Here is an 18778-nt window from a genome sequence, read left to right as displayed (position 1 = left end):
AGCATCATGGTAAACAATAATTATGTTTCTGTGCAGATCCAACATATAATCATTACGTGAACCGCGTAAAAACTAATTTAGTTTTTTATTGTTCAATATACCATCATTTTTGTTTTTTCGGCACTCCTCTTCTTGAAAAAACCGGTGCAGTAGTTTCATGTTTTCCACAACCTCCAAAATGTTTATTTATCATTCTAATAAAAAATCTTCTTGCCGTAATTATTCATACATAACGTTCAACCATTTCGCTGAGAAATCTCAGTGCTCATACAGATAATTATTACTACTTCCCAGTCTTACCTATTTACAAGCCATAATTGATGCACATGATGATGCCGTAATAGAAACATGTAAAGTCTTTTCTTGTGAAATCTAAAACAACAGCAACAACAACACGTAGGGCTATTCAATCTAGGAAGAAATATTTCTAGTGACTGCACCTGACGATTGGAAGTTTGTAACCTTCCCCTGCTTTAATAATGACACTGGTTCTCGAGAAACAAATGAAGACCTTAACACACTTTGACTACACCTTGAAGAATGCTACCAGCTCTTAAATCATCTTCTTAAACGAAAAAAAAAAAATGATAAAGAAGAACTGAAAGGTAAAGTTAAATACAACGTGCACCTACAATGTGATCATCATGCACTTGCAAGCGTTCTGCATACCCCATAGGGCTCTTCAGAAACAAGTGATATTCATTATATCACACTTTTGGTCTCAGTAAATCCTGCAAAACAAGTAATCCCCCCCCCCCCCCGCAATCATGTCAGGACGAACATTTTTTTTTTTTTTTTTTTTTTTTTTTTGGTAGAGCTTGCCGATATACAGCAAGCAATTCAGAATGGTAGGAGATGAATTTTGAACCCTTCAAAATACTACGCTTTTCTCTTTAAGTGAAATAAGGTTTGCAATTTACTGTCATCTAACGATGGAACACCTGAACATGTGTTTTTGTTTTTGTTTTTTCAAGTTCAACCTGATATTTTGTGAAGGTACTTATCGCTGCAAACGAAGAAGTAATAAAAAGAAATGGAAAAAAAAAAGCAAATGTTATCTTCAGTACAATTTGGTTAGTACTTATCATGCATACATACCATAAAATGTAAACAAATTATTCACTGATGTATGATTACTTTGTTATGGGTTCAGTAGTGAGGTTGGAATGTGGCTATTTCCTTATGGGGTACACCTCTCTACAAATCGTGGGTAAAGCGTGACATCCCGTATGTGGTGTCTGTTCAACATCCAGGTGAGGAACCTGTCGAGTCCCAGCCCATAGCCTCCATGGGGACAGCTTCCATACTTCCTCTGAACATAAAAACATGACAAGTTGAAACAATGCTATACAATGGGATCACATCAAAATCAATAATGTGGAACATGGGTAATATGTGTCCGTGCACCTCAAAACGAACATAAAGTCGCACAAATTGATTTTGCGTGAGGACTGAAAATAAGTGAAATGGGTCAACCTAGCCGAACTTGACGTGTTCATATTTTTTAAAAGAGCAGGTCTTCTTTTACGTTATGCAAAAAATTTGGTATCATAAAACGGGCAGGAAAGTGTGTGTTTTAGCTGTTTATCTCGAACATTTTTGGTAGAATAGTGTGATTAGATGTGTCTTTAGAATCCTTTTTCATTTCTGAAAAACCTTGTCCACACTCTTCTTTTTCAACTCTAATAACTTTTGAAAGGTCTAGTGCTACTGCTTTGAAAGTTAGCATTAATTATGGACAGAATGTGTTTATGAGGCATGCTTAATTTCAGTTTAATCTGCTAATCCCTTCATTGTTGTTACTCTGGTAATTTACTTCCTGTTTTTTTTTATTTTGTTTTGTTTTGTTTTGTTTTGTTTTGTTTTTTTTTGTTGTTTTTTGGTCCCATTCATCGCACAGCCAGCACGGTTTGGTAAAGAATAAGCGCTTGAATAGACACTGCACTTCAGAGCCTCTTTTCTCAGTTCACACTTTTCCTGAGTTTGTGATTTCTTTCCAATATTTATATAGGTTAGGAGAGTCCATTTGATTTGAGTTATACATCATTCTGAAGCTTAAAGTCTGCTCTTTCAGAATACATGTGTAGTCTTAAACAATTCATGTCTGGCGACTTTTTGTTTGTTTTGAGGTGCAGGGTCACATATGGTAATGGTTATATTAGAGAAGAAAAAATATCAACCAATCCAATGATCAGACACGGTTCAATCACTGAGAGTCTGAAAAAAACAACAACAACAAGAGTTGCACCTGTATAATGAACACCCAAAAAGCTTCATTTAGATAGATGCCAATCTAATTGTGACAATGATGGTAGTTGATGAAGTGATAGTAATGCAAGTTGAATGAAGTGTTTGCAATTATGTTGTATCAATCAATCCATAGTTCAACAATAAATTACATAGACATTTGGCCTTGAAGAAAAATCCCTCACAGTTTACCTTCAAACAAAACAAGAGAAAATAAACGTTAAGGGCCGCAAAATTCTGACCCATCACATGATATCACTTACGAATATAATTGCAAGTGGCATTTGTCTAGAATTATTGTAATTGTTGAGAAAAGTCTTTCAACACGCTACTCTAATCAGTAACATGACAACTGACAGGGTCATGAATGTTAGGGCAGAAGACTCACCTGGTCAGTGTACCAGTAGTAAGGACTGGGGTCAATGCCCTCTCGTTTGTAGGCTGCCATCAACTGATCATAGTCCCAGATCCTCATGGAACCTCCAACAATCTCACCCACATTGGGAATCAGAACATCAACCTGAAAGGGAAAGTACCAGTAATTCAGTGCTATTCTTTTGTGGTCACTTTTGTGCGATTGTTCATGTTCAATTTTGTTTTGACAATGGACAACTCAATAAAACGGATAACCCCGAAAAAAGAAATGCCTTCGGCGACACTTCTCCGAGGAGGAACAAAAGAAGTGATTCTGAAGGTTTAAAATGAAAGCAAACAACACTTCTGAAAAGAGCTGTCATGGTGCAGAATTTTGATTTGGACGTCAAGGTTTCGATAAAACTAACATTAAACAAGTAAATGCTGAAAAGTAGGTCTAAATATTGTATACTTAAAACCAATCCACCAATCCTTTACACTTACTGATTCTGTGAGACGCTGGTCTTCAGGACAACGTGGCATGTAGAAAGATTTGATGTTGGCTGGAAAGCGACACAGCAGGATCGGCTGCGGGTATGACAGATTCGAAATATTGTTTAACTGGCTGTAAATACTCATAATCATGTGAGGACATGTGTTAATCTGCTTACCTTAATTAAAGCCGTTGTCATTCTTCATTTCAATTCAGTTCAATTCAATTCAATTAAAAGTTTATTCATTTTTTTTTCGAAAAGAACATAAACATTCCCCTTTCTTTTGTAACAGAGAGTAGGGTTGCATAATCAGAACAAAGTAAATTGAGAAAAATATAATTGTGAAGCCTTGGAGTTTCAAATACGTTGTCATGAAAATTGACAGAATTGATATTAACGGTATAACAATACGTAAAACATCGAAACATGGAGAGACCCACTAAAAAGGCAAGGCTTGAAGAATGCTGGCCCCTCGGGTACATTTTAGATGGCCATTTGATGACCGCATGGATAGAGTCACACCCATTTGTCAGTAATGTTGTGATAATATCATATTATAGATATATTATGTCTTCATCACAGCCCCTAGACATACCACTAGAATGTAAGTACCATGTGAACCACTTTCACAAAATGGTCATTAACAGTCAACCCTGATCATAGCTTCTGCATTCTTCAATAATAGAACACGACTATGATAAGTTGGAATAGTTACGGAAGATCGGAGAAGAAATGAGATTAAAAACAAAAACAAAAAATCTAAAAAAACTCTCTTACCTCGTTGATTTGGTCTGTCATCTTCCTCTCTGGTGCTTCAGGAATATCCTAAGTTACATGGTCACAAGAAGAAAGAATGATTACACCATGTGTCAGCAGACAATATCAATGTTTCATGAAGATCAAATGAAAGCAAATGTGATCACTTTTCACATGTCACACAGGCCACAGTACCTTTACGAGTAACTGCAGACAACTTTTACTGTTCAAGTTTATCCTGACACCATCCACTGGCTAATTGCAAAACCCTGTATGTCTCTGCTCTGTTTACTGGTTCATCTCCTGTTCTTCTTTCCTTTGGACCCAACTTTCAACTAGTTAACTTCTCATTATACAAACATCCATTCCTATTACTCTGCTCACTTTTTGTAAAAACTGTCCTTTGATAGTGTTAAAGAAAGGTCCAGGACGGTGTTTAAATTTGCCATGTTCGCATTCCAGCCTCAGTCCACTGCGCGCCAATTTCGCATGTTTTAACCAGCCCGAACCAATAGATAATCGCCAAATGCTACAGTACAATGAAAGCGTTTCTTGCAATTTTCACAAACAGATTGGTTTTTATGATTGGCAAGCAAGCGGGGTTCAAAACTGGATTTGCGTTTTCCGTTCTAAGTTTTTGCCTCAGCTTTGTCTGAAAAAGTCATGCCTTTATAATAATGTAGTTACCGGTCATTTGAAAGATAAAAAAAGTGAATTTGTCTTACAATTCACGTCAAAGCAAAACGTGGCATTTTCTCTACAACTTTGCTCACAACGTAACCAGCCTAACAAAAAAAAAAAAACTATGTAAATTACATATAATAAAAGACAGAATGTTTTCCCAAAACATGACTATAGTATGGGTTCCTCAGAATAAAGTGGCACATAGTGGGTTTTTACCGTGTCAAATAAAGCGTTAAAGGGATGTTATAGTATTGGTTCAGCTAGGTATTCAGGTTCTAACTTTTTGCGAGATATTTGGAAACCATTAAGTTTTATCGAATGTTAAGGAGTCTACAGTATCAAGCATAATTATAGGCTTATTTCATGAAAATCGGTATTGAAATGGCTCAAATATCCAAAAATAGATTAAAATAAAGCGACCTTAATATTAGGTAGGTCCAAACTTTTTATCTCAATCGAAACTATACCATCCCATTAGCGTTCTTCCGACTAGTTTATGACATCATCACATTTTCACCCTGGGGCTGGAACCCCCTCTCGGAAATGTCTCTTGAATACAACCCACAATGCACCTCACCTCTCCAAACTCGTAGAAAGTTCCATCATCCTTCCTGATGTCATGCTCCTTGAGGTAGGTGATGGCATCTGTGTAGTTCATTCTCTTGAAGGGACGCTTGGGAGGCTTGAAGTCCTTTAGCACAATCATACATACATTTAAAAGTAGGGAGCAGTTTATATTTTTCGTGCCACTTCCGGGTTATAATGTGACAAAAAAACAAGAAATAAACACGTGAACAAAAAACAAAGGCTTACCTCACTTTTCTTTTGCTATTTCCGCGTTAAATCAACTGACAAGTACATCAAAAAGAAAAGAAAAAAAGACTCAACGGAGTTTTTTTTTTTTTTTTTTTTTTGGTACCTCTTAAGGGTTCTTAAAAAGTGGGGGCCCAAGTGGTAAGTCTCTATTTATTTCTATGCATTATTCCAACCCGACCCCCTTCTCGGTTGCGTCGGTCCTGGTACGTGACCAACAAATCATTTCGATCAAATGCAACAATGTTATCACCGTGAACTGAACAAGCTGGAAGTCCTTAAAACAATTAAACAAAGTGTACACCATGCGTCCCTATTTGTAAACAAAGTCTAGCAAATGTGACAATGTCATAATCGCGAACTGTGTATATTGTCCATCAGTACATAACAAGAAAATAAAAAAAAAATGCCTTTTTTTTTTCGCCCACTGACACAGCATTTGGAAAACAACTCAATGGTCTCACCTCACTCACCTTTGCTTTTGTTTATTCATACAGTATGGCTTTGCAACCACCCATACAGTAACAAATCATAAACACACAACAGATAAAAGCATATGAAATACTTAACAGAGAGAAGAGAGCGAGCAAGCTAAACAAATCAAACAGGAAGCAGTTCTTACAGGATGAAGTTCCTTGATGAGGTCAGCCACAGGCGAAGCCAGAGCACGGTCAACGACATCACACACGAGAAACTCCAGTCGGTCCAGAAGATCATTGAAGTTGATAAAAGGACACTCTCCCTCAACGTGGGTGTACCTTGAGCGAGGAAAAGCATCGACATCAATTCTTTAGACATCATAATTATTTTCTTCTGCTTTATTTAGGAATGTGAGGCAAAAAAAAAAAAAAATCTTCGTTTGTATGTTTTTCTAAATGACTTCTCAGTATTCCATGCCTTTTGAATCTTACATTTATCCTGAGCTATTTAGTTCTAAAGGGTATAACTGATGCTACCCTCCAGTTCCTGCAAGATGTAAAACAATCACTGAAACTCATTCTCAATACGAACTGCAATGTGGATCAGAAACTCTACAATGAAGTGGTATAGTTTTGTCCAGTGCCTCACTAAGAATAAATATAACATAAAAACAAAACAAAAAATATTGCCAAAACCATCTTCCTTCTCTTTTGGCAATATGTCTAACTTACTCTGCCAGATGCCTCCTGGTCCTAGACTCCTCTGCCCTGTAGGACTGTGCTATACAGAAGACATCCCCCATGGAGGGTAGGACAGTCTCTAGGTACAGCTGAGAGGACTGCGTCAGAAAGGCCTAAAAAAAAAGAAGGAAATAATGAATAGTGAAAGTTCGGTCTGCTGTCATCATAAAAATAACATTTTTTTTCGGATTATTTTTATTTATATATGGCAACTGGGAGGTACACAATGATAAATAATAAGCTTCCTTACATGAATATTGCCGTGGACTATGCAGAGGGGAAGTTGTTCAAAATAAATGTAATGAATCTATAGAAAAAAAAATACTCTTTTTCTTTCTTTTTTTTTTTTTTACAGACGACATTAATTAATGCTTTTGCTGTCTAATTTTCAAATAAAAAGGCAGAAACAAAATTGGTAAACATGTAGGCATATTTCCACTTGCTATTTTTAAATCTTAATTTTAATTTCAAAAATGCAAAGGTTTTATGTTCAACTTAAAGAACAGGGGCAATAATGTGAAATGGATGATATATACATATGTGACCCGCTACAACAAAGGGATCCGCAAGTCGGGGAGGACAATTTTCTGAAAATGGCATGACATTATACCCTTACTCTTCTACTTTAATTTGGTACATAGCAAAATTCATAAAAGTACTTGGTTGCAGAGATATCGATGATTCTAATAGCGCATGTCAAGTGGTTGAGGAAATCAGAGTTTTGAGAAGAACGCCTTCAAAGTTTTCCTTCCCACGCTATCATGACCAAGGAGAGGTGAGACAATTTCATCGCTTGACAGTGGAAGGTATGCTCTTAGCGACCTCAGCGATGTTGATTCAAGCTTAGCGCCAGCGGTCTACGCTCGACCAATCAGTAATCACGATGCCACATACTGACCAACAATATCACTCCCTCGTTGCAAGGGGCGGAGTCTCGCTGCGGCGCTAAATCCAACTGTTACGTTGAAAGTCGGAAAACCGTGGCCCAGAAAATGCTGATTTCTTGCCTTTCCTGTGATCATTTAGCGTCGAAATTTCGGCAGATGATAGACAAAACATCTGACTACAAAATTATGCCATAAACAGAAATCCGGTTGTTTTGACCAATTTTGATGATGTGACTTCAAACTCGATTTTTCTCACCTCAGCCGTCAGCGACTTTAGGATCCTTTTGTTGTAGCGGGTCACATAATCATATGGATAAAAGCTGACCAAATGTTACTTCACAAAATTCGTTCAAGGCTATCAGGGTACCATTCCATCAAAGTTGTCAGCTATGACAAGTTGTCAGTCTCTGACAATTACCATGGTAACAGTCATTGACCAGAGCATCTCAGCCAATCAAAAACAAGGATTTTGCTAAAATTGTCAGAGACTGAGAACTTGTCAGCGCTGACGAAATTGATGAAACACAACCCCCCCCCCCCCACAGGTTTACGTGTCCCTAGGTAGATTTGTCTTCGCTCGTCTAAACAGAAGTAACATATTCTTCAATCAACTGCTAAATTAAAACATGTCAGTTAGCTAAAAGTAGCATTTTAATACTGTAACAATAATCAACAACCAGCAAACCACAACTGTAGGCTACATTTGATATAACAACGATTGAAATAATGAAAAAAAGCATTCAACTTATTTATCAAATGCATACCTCTTCTCCAAAGAAGTTCAGCTTGAAGAGTGTTGAACCACCCTCCACTTGAGTTTGCACCATTGTTGGTGGTGTCACCTTTGGTAAGAGAGAAAAGGGAAGCGAGGATTATAACGGTGGTTTGGAATTACTATATTCCAGATTCATTCAGGCAATCATTCTGTAATTCCAAACGAGAGTTTCAAACAAAATGTTGTTTGAAAACACAATGCTACAAACCCAACTTTTAAGTACACATCTACATGAAATGTATATCTCGACAATAATACATGTGGTCTAATAATTTATTGTGGTGGGATGATACAAGATTAAATGCTTAAAGGCATAATTTACCATTTGCAGATGAAACGAAAACCCAGCATTAGCGCATTAAAATAGTTCTAAAATGTGAGTTAGGGATATAAACAATCACTGTGAAAATTTGAATCAGTAAAATTGATGCTAAATATTGTTAAATATACAAAATATGAGCAACAGTTATAATAAAAATGTTTCCAGACTAAGCAGTACACCGCTACGGTTTATTGAGAAAAATACTGAGATCTCCTTGCATCTTTATTGCAAAACTTTTATATGGGAGGGTGTTTTGTGGTAGAACAGACCTACACATATGCATGAGAGGCGATATCTTGAACATTTTTCAAATGACTGCTCCCAAAGGTGAACTGGACCTTTATTCGGGAATGAACACTAAACTAAATTTCTACAGAAGTGTATAATTATGGAATACGATAAATGATATCATCTATGGATGAACACTGCATCAAAAACCAATGATCAGTATATTTAGCAAAAGAGTCGATGAATGGTTATTCTCAGAGTATTCATATCGGTACTGATATTACTCCATTCTCGGCAGTTTTGATATAATAGTGTGGCAGACTTGCGTAAATACCAATGGGCAGTATATTCAGCTAAAGAGTCGATAGATTCTTAGAACATTATCTTAATAGCAGGGCTAATTAAAGCCTGCAAAGACACACGACACTCAATAAATCCACTCTAGATCCAGCTCTAATAGCATATGTGTGGCGAAAAATAGCGTAGTTATGTTTAGTGTATACTCACCTCATTGTAGCCATTTGCCTGGTAATGGTCCCTGAAGCTAGTGCAGAAAGAAAGATATAACATGCTTACAGTTTAATGCAGGTAGATAATGCATTGCGTATGAAATATAGCAACAGTTTATGATTGTAGGCAAGAAACAGTAACTGCTGTAATTTGTTTAACCATGATGTTGTCATACTTAATGAAACAAGGAAAAGTAGAAATTACGCGGTGCGTAATATATGTCCCCGCCGGAAGTAGCATTCAGTAAAATGTACAATATAGGTAAAAAGATGAAGGTCAAAGATCAAAGAAGTCAAAGGTCAAAATTCTGTGTAGAAGTTTTGAAGCCCTCACCTAGTGCCATCACATAAAGCAAACGGAATCAAAATCGGGTTAGAAATGGCGAAGGAGTAGCATTTTGTAGCCAATGTACAATATAGGTAAAAAATCAAGGTCAAAGGTCAAAGAAGTCAAAGGTCAAAATTCTGTGTAGAAGTTTTGAAGCCCTCACCTAGTGCCATCACTTAAAGCAAACGGAATTGAAATCGGGTTACAAATGGCGAAGGAGTAGCATTTTGTAGCAAAATGTACAATATTGGTCAAAGGTCAAGGTCAAAGGTCACAATTGAAATTCTGTATAGAAGTTTCAAAGCTCCCATGTAGTGCTATCATATAAAGCAAACAGAATCAAAATCGGGTAAGAAATGGCGAAGGAGTAGCATTTTGAACATTTTGATCACACACGGACGCACACACGGACGGACACACGGACACACGGGCGGACACACGGACACACGGACGGACACACACACGTACGGAGCCCGTTTCATAGTCCCCTGCTCGAACTCGTTCGGCGGGGACAAAAATGATATAGATATACAAGTCATATATTGAAAAGGAGAGAATAACTTTGGGGGGGGGGCTCTTACAAGGACATTAAAAGATAATAAATTATTAATCCATTAAGACGCGTTTATGAGAACAGTCCATATTCATCTCAAGTGCTCCTGTACTGTTCTGGATGCAGCATGACAGCACATTGCACAGATAGCACCAGTCTTATCTATACTTGCACGCAGTTAAAGGGTGTGTACAGTTCTGGTCAAGGTGAGAATTTAGCTTTTAACGTTTTGCGAGATATTCAGAAACCACTCTATGAGATGTCAAAGACCATGCAATCCTAATGGGTATCAAAAGTTTATTTGATGAAAATCGGTTTTGAAATGGCTGAGATATCCCAAAATAAGGTGAAACAAAGAGATCCTAATAAAGTTGTGGCCTGTCGTTTTTTATAATCATCACTTTTCTTGTGTGTGGATATCTCAGCCATTTCAAAACCAATTTTTATCAAATAAATGTTGAATCCTTCTTAAATTACATGCTCTTTCATATTTCATAAGAGGTTTCTCATTATCTCACTTAGGTTTGTTCAAAACACAAATCCCAACCTCAACCAGTACTGTACAGCCCCTTTAAACAGTTTCAGTATATCTTTAGAAAACTACCCGTAGTATACTTACCACTGAGTCACAACGGATCGTATGCGCATGATTTTTGACAGCTGCAAAAGATGAAAATAATAAAAACATATTACAAAAAAGCGCATCCAAAAGATGCAATCAAAATTTCTTGTGTATATTCATCATGACATTGTGTTGCATGATTTTTGGAAATACATATTTCGCTTTTCTTTACAAAGAAAAAAAGAGAAATTGAATAGTGAACATTATCCTGAAATATCAAAATAACTTGACCCGTTATTTCATTCTCTTTTATTCATGGATAAAAATACGGCATTACCCCAAAATTGAGTACACGTACATACTTGTGATAGGAGTCCTTGGAATCTATAGAGTTCAGAGACACATTTGATCTGAACAAAAAGAAATCCACGAGACTCCCATACTTCAGGAGTGAGAAATTTTCAAAAAGAGAGACGCCAGGTTGAATAAAGTTTCCATCCTTCCACCAAACAAAAGAAAGCTAATCTAATGTGAATGACGGGTATATGGTTTGCGCAAATTATTACAACAATGTTCTTGTTTCTAGTATTTTCTAGCATTCTAATATTCCTTTATTATTTTGCAAATCGTATATTAGGTTTATTTTACACTGTAATAAACCTCATGCTTTCAACTTTAGTATGGTATTTATATATTTCTGTTTGAAATAATAAAAAACAATATATGAATGAAAGAAGTAACGATTATATTTGGTTGACATTTGATCGATGTAATGACAGCCCGTTTATTATCTCATCTAATCAGTGGGTAAATAATTTGGGGGAAGCATCATGTGTCGCTGGTCGAGCTGGACATCCACATGCGACTCCTGAGTGACACACCCATCAGAGACACAAATCAAAATTAGTATGATCAATTTTATTTGGTAATGGATTTGACACTCACGAGTCAAAGGCCTACAGCCCACTACAGTTGTTCAATCCACAAGGTTGACACTAGGCAAATAAAGCCCATGAGTCCGACACACGGTATACATGGTAGGTGAACGAGTTCGACACTAGACAAACAAGACCTATCCGAGTCCGACAAGGAAAGAAATAGTTTTTGATTTTGCCCGCGGTTTGGTTTGGTTTGGTTAGACAAAAAAAAAAAAGTATTTTTATCCACATAAACTCTTGATTTTTACTTGTTTGTGTTTGTTTTAGGATCAAAATTAAAGAAAATATGAAACAAACTTCGAATTGTTTTGGGTTAAAACGCAATGTTAGACCAAACAGCCTATTTATCTCGTAATAAGCGGATTCTTGTTCTCGCTGTAACGGAATTCCCCTGTATCTGGGAGCAAACATGAACCAAACGAATTTCAATTTTTTCATTATATTGATCATTAACTTTTCTCCTTATAAATCTTCATTCATCTATTTGTCTTCCATTTTTATGTACTTTAAATCGGTATATCTCTGAGGATTACTTAAAAACAGTTTCATAATATCAGTGCACACATGAAACATTTGCTGGTTTGTGAGCATGAAAAAATGGAGAGAAAACGGAACTGACCTCGTTGACAAGCTTGTCTGCCCCTCCAGCGGGCGCAGCACTGACCATTGTCCAGTAGTCCACAATCAGCTCATGTCCACCAGGAGCCTGAAGAAGAGGCAAGCACAAACACAGACGCCATCAGCATCTCATAGGACCTACTTCAGATAATTCACTCCAGGAGAAAAAGTGGATTGTCTTTGGTCCCTCATTAATTGCCAGGACAGAGGGAAACATCGCAAAAGCATGCAGCGAGAAGAGTACAGTGTTTAGCACGGATGACATATGACATACAGTGAAGGAAATCATGAAAAAAGATAGACATAAGGAGAATAGGAGGCACCAAAGAAAGTCATACAAACTAACAGACGATGAGACAGAAAACAGGAGATGGACAGCCAGTTAGCACAGAGATAGCACGGAAAGAAAAAAAAAACAGACATTGGTAGAGACAGCGGATGAAGATGGATCAACGTACAGACCTTGAGAAAGAGATTAAGGGAGACAGACGGTATTATAATGAATAACAAAGAAAAACAGACAGAAAGAAAGACTAAAAATCACAGAAATAGGTAACAAAAAATGGTACAAATAGACAAATTGCAGAGAAGGAGACAGACAGTAAAATATACTTGTATTCAATTCAATTCAATAGTGTATCTATTTCCATCATCAAAAAGAAAATAATAAGTTGACATAATCCAAAGTGATACAATTTTTTTTTCATTTTTCTTACACTCGTCTGATAAAGGATTTTTTTTTTCAAATACAATATAAAGTATACGCACGAATGATATCATAAAAAGAAACAATGGACTTTGCCATGGCAAAAAAAAAGTAAATAATCACAATGATGCATAAGAAAGTCAAACAGATAGACCGAGAAAAAGATTGCAAAGAAAGACAGGTAAACGGACAGTGTGACAAATAGCAGTAACAGACAGACGTACAGACAGGCAGTGATAGAGGTAGCAAAGACAGACAGTGAAAGAGATAGCAAAAGCAGACAGATGCACAGACGGACAGACAGGGGGAAGAGAGAAAGAGAGAGAGAGAGAGAGAGAAGAGTGCTGATTTACAATGAAAGACTCCACAAACGAAGATTACAATCAGATGGTGTGAGATAAGGCAAGTAAATAAAAAAGCGCACCAAGAGAGATATATAAAGAGAAGATTAAAAAAAAAAAACATACACGGACAGGCAGAGGGATAGATAGTGATAGAAATAGCAAATGAAGATGCACAATAACAGACAGATAGACAGAGATATATCAAAGAGAGACGAACAGACAGACAAACGTTGAGAGAGATGACAGTAGAAGATAGACAGACGGAAAGACAGCTGGACAGACCGACAGATGTGTGGAGAGACATGAGAAGAAACAGCATTGAGACATGTACCATATGCCGCCCCCCCCCCCAAAAAAAAAAATAAAAAAAAATATATATATAAAAGATACAACGGGACCCTCCACAATGATAATTTTAAAACAGTGAGTCAATCCATATACAATTTTAGGGTTTAAAATTATCACTTATTACCCACATCTTAAAGGAAATTCCATCCGATTTGCTTCACTGGTCAAAGAGATATTATGATTTTTGTGGAGCACATCAGGAATCCCTTCCCTCCAAGTTCTGTCCTTGAATGTGTTGACACATAATATGCAGTTCCAAGAGCATTTAAGTGTGAAACTTGGAAGAAGCTGACCCAAGGCATGCTTAACATCAGTCCACATTTTGATGTGACCACTTAACAAAATTGAATGCTTTTGTTTTTGCGAAATGTAAATTAAGATTGATAATAATATTACACTTTTGGACCGTGGGTGGCATTGGGACAATTTAATCATCATATTGAAAGCTATCAATGCGAAAACAGATTGTATTTTTTTTTTGGGGGGGGGGGGTGGGGTGGGGGGGGGAGATACTCTCTTGTAAGATAGACTTACACTCTGTCCTTCACGAACCACCTCGAGAACTCCATACAATGTCACAGTGCTCTCCGTAGACAGGATCAGAGCTTCGTACGTCTGGCATTGTCAGAGGTAGACACAAACGTCAATACTTTGCATGACAGTAACTTGTCTCAACTCACCATGAGATGAGATTAGGTTTGACAACATGGACTACATGACCATATTTTATACCGTGAAGTAAACGTGTATCTTAGTATTCTCACCAGGAATTAAGGACGCATTTGTGATAAGGTGAGGGAGTTTGTTATGATTGATGATAAGGATTTTACACTCACAAGACAGTGAAAGGGAGAGTTTCTATTATTACCAACATAAACATAAATATACATATTATATACTTACTCAACAGAAAAAAAGCAAAAAGGTCAGCCTTCTTCAAATCAGCAAGGAGTGAGAGAGGAAAACACATAATTTGTAACATTACACGTGCTGAAACAAGTCTCAAAGTTTATTAAACACATTTTTCTTAAAGAAAAATGATTCCCTCAAAATTGACTATCAGACTCTTCAAAATAATACCCACATGCACTTATGCTTCTGCATGATGCAAAGCAGCTATACTGTAAATACGTTGACGGCAAAAAAAAAAAAAAAAAAAAAAAAAAAACTTGCTACACATAGACTACATATACAAACACACAATCCATCTTCAGTACTTACCAACTTATCACTGAGCACACACTGAAGGAACGTCATGTATATAGCAAAATTATATATGAATTGTTTATTGTGTGAAATAGATGGAGATGTCAGTAAAGGCAGAGACCTCTATCTATTTCAGATTTCTCTGACATCAGTGAGCTCAGCATTATGCCCCTGCGCAAGAATGTTGAATCTAAGCTTTGAATTAAAATCAGGGTGCAAATCGAACCATTCAAACTAATTATATGTAAATGTAAGAGGTAACATAGTTATTTGTATTTATTTTAAAGTCGTTTTGTGCAGGCCTAAATGTATTTACAAGTTTTCCTCGATCAGCAATAGGCTTGAAAACTCTTCACTGAAGTTACCATGTCGCCTCAACATGTGGACCCACGCACTGACTTTTTTTGATTTGATTCAAAGTTTATTTCATTTTCCGACAAAACATAAGTTACACTTCTTTTGACAACAGAGAAGGTAAACAGAACATTATGTATTGAAAAGAATGTACAACAATTGAGGACCTTATAGTAATTATACATTGTTGTAAAAAAGAAACAGAAGTGATCGAAATGAAGTACATGTATAACTTTACTTAAAGTGCGAAAAATGGAGAGACCCACTAAAAAGACAGAGCTTGTAGAATGTGGGCCCCTCTGGAAAAATAACATCAGTGGGAAGATTAATTGAAGCATCATAAAAACAAAAGGAAAAAAAAAGAAAAAAAGAAGAAGAAGAAGTCTGGAAGCCCACTGAGAATTAGATTCAAAGATAAATACATTTACTTTCATAGACGCGAACAAACATAGAAAAAGACTAGACAACGAAACAACTACTGAAGAAAAGGCTGTACGGGACAAAACGGAATGGACAAGACTAACAAACAGAAGACAAAATAGCAAACGAAAATGCACAACAGAGACAGCGATCTTCGACAGAAGCATGTCAAGAGAAACAGATGATAGTTGTGGAGAAAAAAAAAAGTGATATTGTAACGCCTGAAAGGAGAAAAGCAAGGAAATGAAGGGACGTATGAACAGGAGTAAGACAGAAATTCAAGTCTTTGACGCTTTGGGCGATAGCGTAGATGGCAGCAGACATCCACTAAAAAGAATACAATTTATTCTTCAAAGAGGAAAAAAGGTAATTAAGTCAGTATGTGAGAAAGAAGGCCAAATGGCTAGTTCAGTACTGTAGAGTCATACGATTGCAATAGAAAGGACTTCAGTCTCCTCTTGAAAGAATATATAGATGGGGCGTTTTTTATATCATCATTCAAAGAATTCCAATAATTTGGGCCTATATAAATAAGTGTATTTTTAGCAAGGATCGTGCGTAAAAGGGGTAAATGAAATTCATTGGAACGCCTAGTGGGATATTCATGAAATGATTGGTTTTTGAGGAACATAGAATCAAAAATAGATGGAAGCAAATTGTTGCAATAATTGTACATAAATTGGCCTAAATTATACAAAAACAGATCTTTAATTTCTAAGAGCTTGCTAGAGGCAAACAACGTATTTGTATGAGAACGTACAGGGGAATGGCAGATAACGCGGAGGGCTTTCTTTTGCAAGAGGGACACTCTTTCAAGTAAATTCTGATGCGTGTTGCCCCAAACTAAAACTCCATAATTCAAATGAGGCAATATTAACGACGAATATAACATATGTAATATTTTTTGTGGAATATGAAATTTCAATCTACATGTATTTATAACACCTATATTTAATACGCGATATTATGTTACAAATATTATCAACATGTGATTTCCAGGAAAGTTTATCATCCACAATGATGTGAGTTCCCCTGTTGGCTGCAGCATCCTTTATCTTAATCTTGACAGGTAACCGGGTGAAATACAATTCACATTACAGAAAAAAAAAATACATATTCCGATTATTCTTACGGCCATTCCATTCGTGTGCTGAGAATATTATGCACTGTTATTTGATTTGATTTATCTGAGTTGCTTTGAAAAACTGACACAGAAAGAAATACTGTTATCTTATTGAGTAAATAGTTCTGAATAACTTCATAGGGTATATGAGTGCTCGCAGGAAAATCAAATTTAAACGAAAATAAATAAATGTCTATCCAAAAAGTAGGAAGTGCAGTAAACTGTAAAAAATATTAAATGAAAGTTGGTATCTCACATTAATTTCTGACACTGACATACCTTAACCAGCATTCAGAACAAAATTTGAAATATCCTCCCTCACACACTTTCCATAACCAATTGTGACCCTGCATCACAAAACCAGCAAAAAGTCGCAAGACATGGATTTTTAGTTATAAGGGCAGATCCTGGAAAAGCAGGCTCTAAGCTTTTAAATGATGTATAACTTATTGCAAATGGCCTCCCCTAACCTATCTAAATATTGGAAAGAAAACACACACTCTAGAGTGAACTAAGAAAAGAGATTCTGAAGTACAGTGTCTATTCAAGCGCTTAATCCTCACCAAACTGTGCTAGCTGTGCAATGCATGGGGCAAAAAGCAAGGTGTAAACCACAGGAGCAGCTACAATGAAGAGATAATCAGATTAAGCTGAAATTGAATATACTTTATCAACACATTCTGTTCATAATTAATGCTAACTTTCAAAGCAGTAGCGTTATCCCTTCAAAAGTTACTAGATTTGAAAGTAAAGAGTATGCAAAGGATTGTCATGAAATGAAATGGGGCCTCTAAGACATACCTGATCTCACTACTATACAAAAAAGGCTGTAAAAAAAAAATGCTGAAAATGCACTTTCCTGTTCATTTTATGATCCCAAATTTAAGAATAATGTACAAGAAGGGCAGCTCTTTCAGAAAATACATTATGGAAAACTCAATATCGACTTGGTTGACCCGTTTGTTGCGACATAAATTGTCGCCCGTCACAAATTGTCGTCTGGCGACAATTTTTGATGCTTGTGCAGTTAACAATTTTTGACCCCGATGGCGACAATTTGTGATGGCAAAAACAATTGTTCGACATAAATTGTCGCCCCGTCAAAAATTGTCGCCGGCCATGCACTGTGAATTACGTGGTTGGGGTGGTTGCTCCGGTGCTTTGCTTCTGGGGGTTGGGTATGACTAGTAAGTTATGCGTATGTGTGTGTGTGTGTGTGTGTGTGTGTGTTGGGGGCTACATGGTATGTGCTGTGTATGATTTGTAGGTGCGTATATATGTGACTTGTGTATGCGTTGCGTATGTGTATGTGTGCGTGTGTGTGTGTGTGTGTATGTGTGTGTGTTTGGAGTATAATAACACAATATGTGGAAATTGTGCACGTGTGGTGGTTGTATAGTGGTAGTGGTTTGTTTGTCTGAGTGTATACGTGTGCCTGTATGTGTACGTGTGTATGTGGGTACGTGGCGTATGTGTATAGGGTGTGTGATGATGCTGTTTGTGGGCCCAGTTTTGTGCCTGCATGAGTGTATATCTGAGGGGTTTGGTGTACGTGGGCTACGTACGTATGTGTGTTGTGTGCGAGCGTTCGTGTGTCTACGTAAGCACGCAGGGGAGAAAAGGAACGAAACATTCAAGCGACACAATTCCCACCACACGCACAGCGCTCCATCACACACACACACACACACACATACACACGCACACGGACACTCATTATCATGTGCGCGCGCACATACACACTTCCTTGAAACCTTACTGTGACTTTTTACATGGCTTGTTTCAATGGATGTAGCCATTAGTAGACTTGCTAAGGGGGTAAACGCTGCACTTTTTAGTACAAATGTCCTACTTGGCACAGATGTTCCCTAGGGCAAATGAAAAATTTTCATCTAAAGAGACACTCTGTATCTATGCAAATGAGCCTTAATTTTGCATAATTTACGCAGAAATACATATAAAATCTATTTTTAAAAAAATATATGTGCATCCAGCAGAAATAACTAATTTGGTAAAAGTATTCTATAGAGTAAGTAGAAACAACTCCTG

General features: G+C 36.9%; 1 protein-coding gene across 1 annotated transcript; it reads right to left on the bottom strand.

Moving 5' to 3' along the window:
- Window positions 1-1180: 1180 nt before the first annotated feature.
- On the bottom strand, window positions 1181-14883 carry LOC140229532 (asparagine--tRNA ligase, cytoplasmic-like). Its single transcript, XM_072309781.1, has 14 exons — window positions 14849-14883; window positions 14161-14248; window positions 12230-12316; window positions 11488-11540; window positions 10730-10774; window positions 9228-9264; window positions 8160-8237; window positions 6500-6621; window positions 5971-6106; window positions 5113-5226; window positions 3873-3920; window positions 3106-3189; window positions 2636-2767; window positions 1181-1312 (listed from the first exon to the last, which is right to left on the bottom strand). The coding sequence occupies exons 1-14, from the start codon at window positions 14881-14883 to the stop codon at window positions 1181-1183; spliced, it is 1191 nt and encodes a 396-aa protein (XP_072165882.1).
- Window positions 14884-18778: the final 3895 nt, after the last annotated feature.

Source organism: Diadema setosum, chromosome 6, assembly GCF_964275005.1.
Source record: "Diadema setosum chromosome 6, eeDiaSeto1, whole genome shotgun sequence".
Lineage (NCBI taxonomy): Eukaryota > Metazoa > Echinodermata > Echinoidea > Diadematoida > Diadematidae > Diadema > Diadema setosum.
This window is presented reverse-complemented; position numbering and strand designations above follow the sequence as displayed.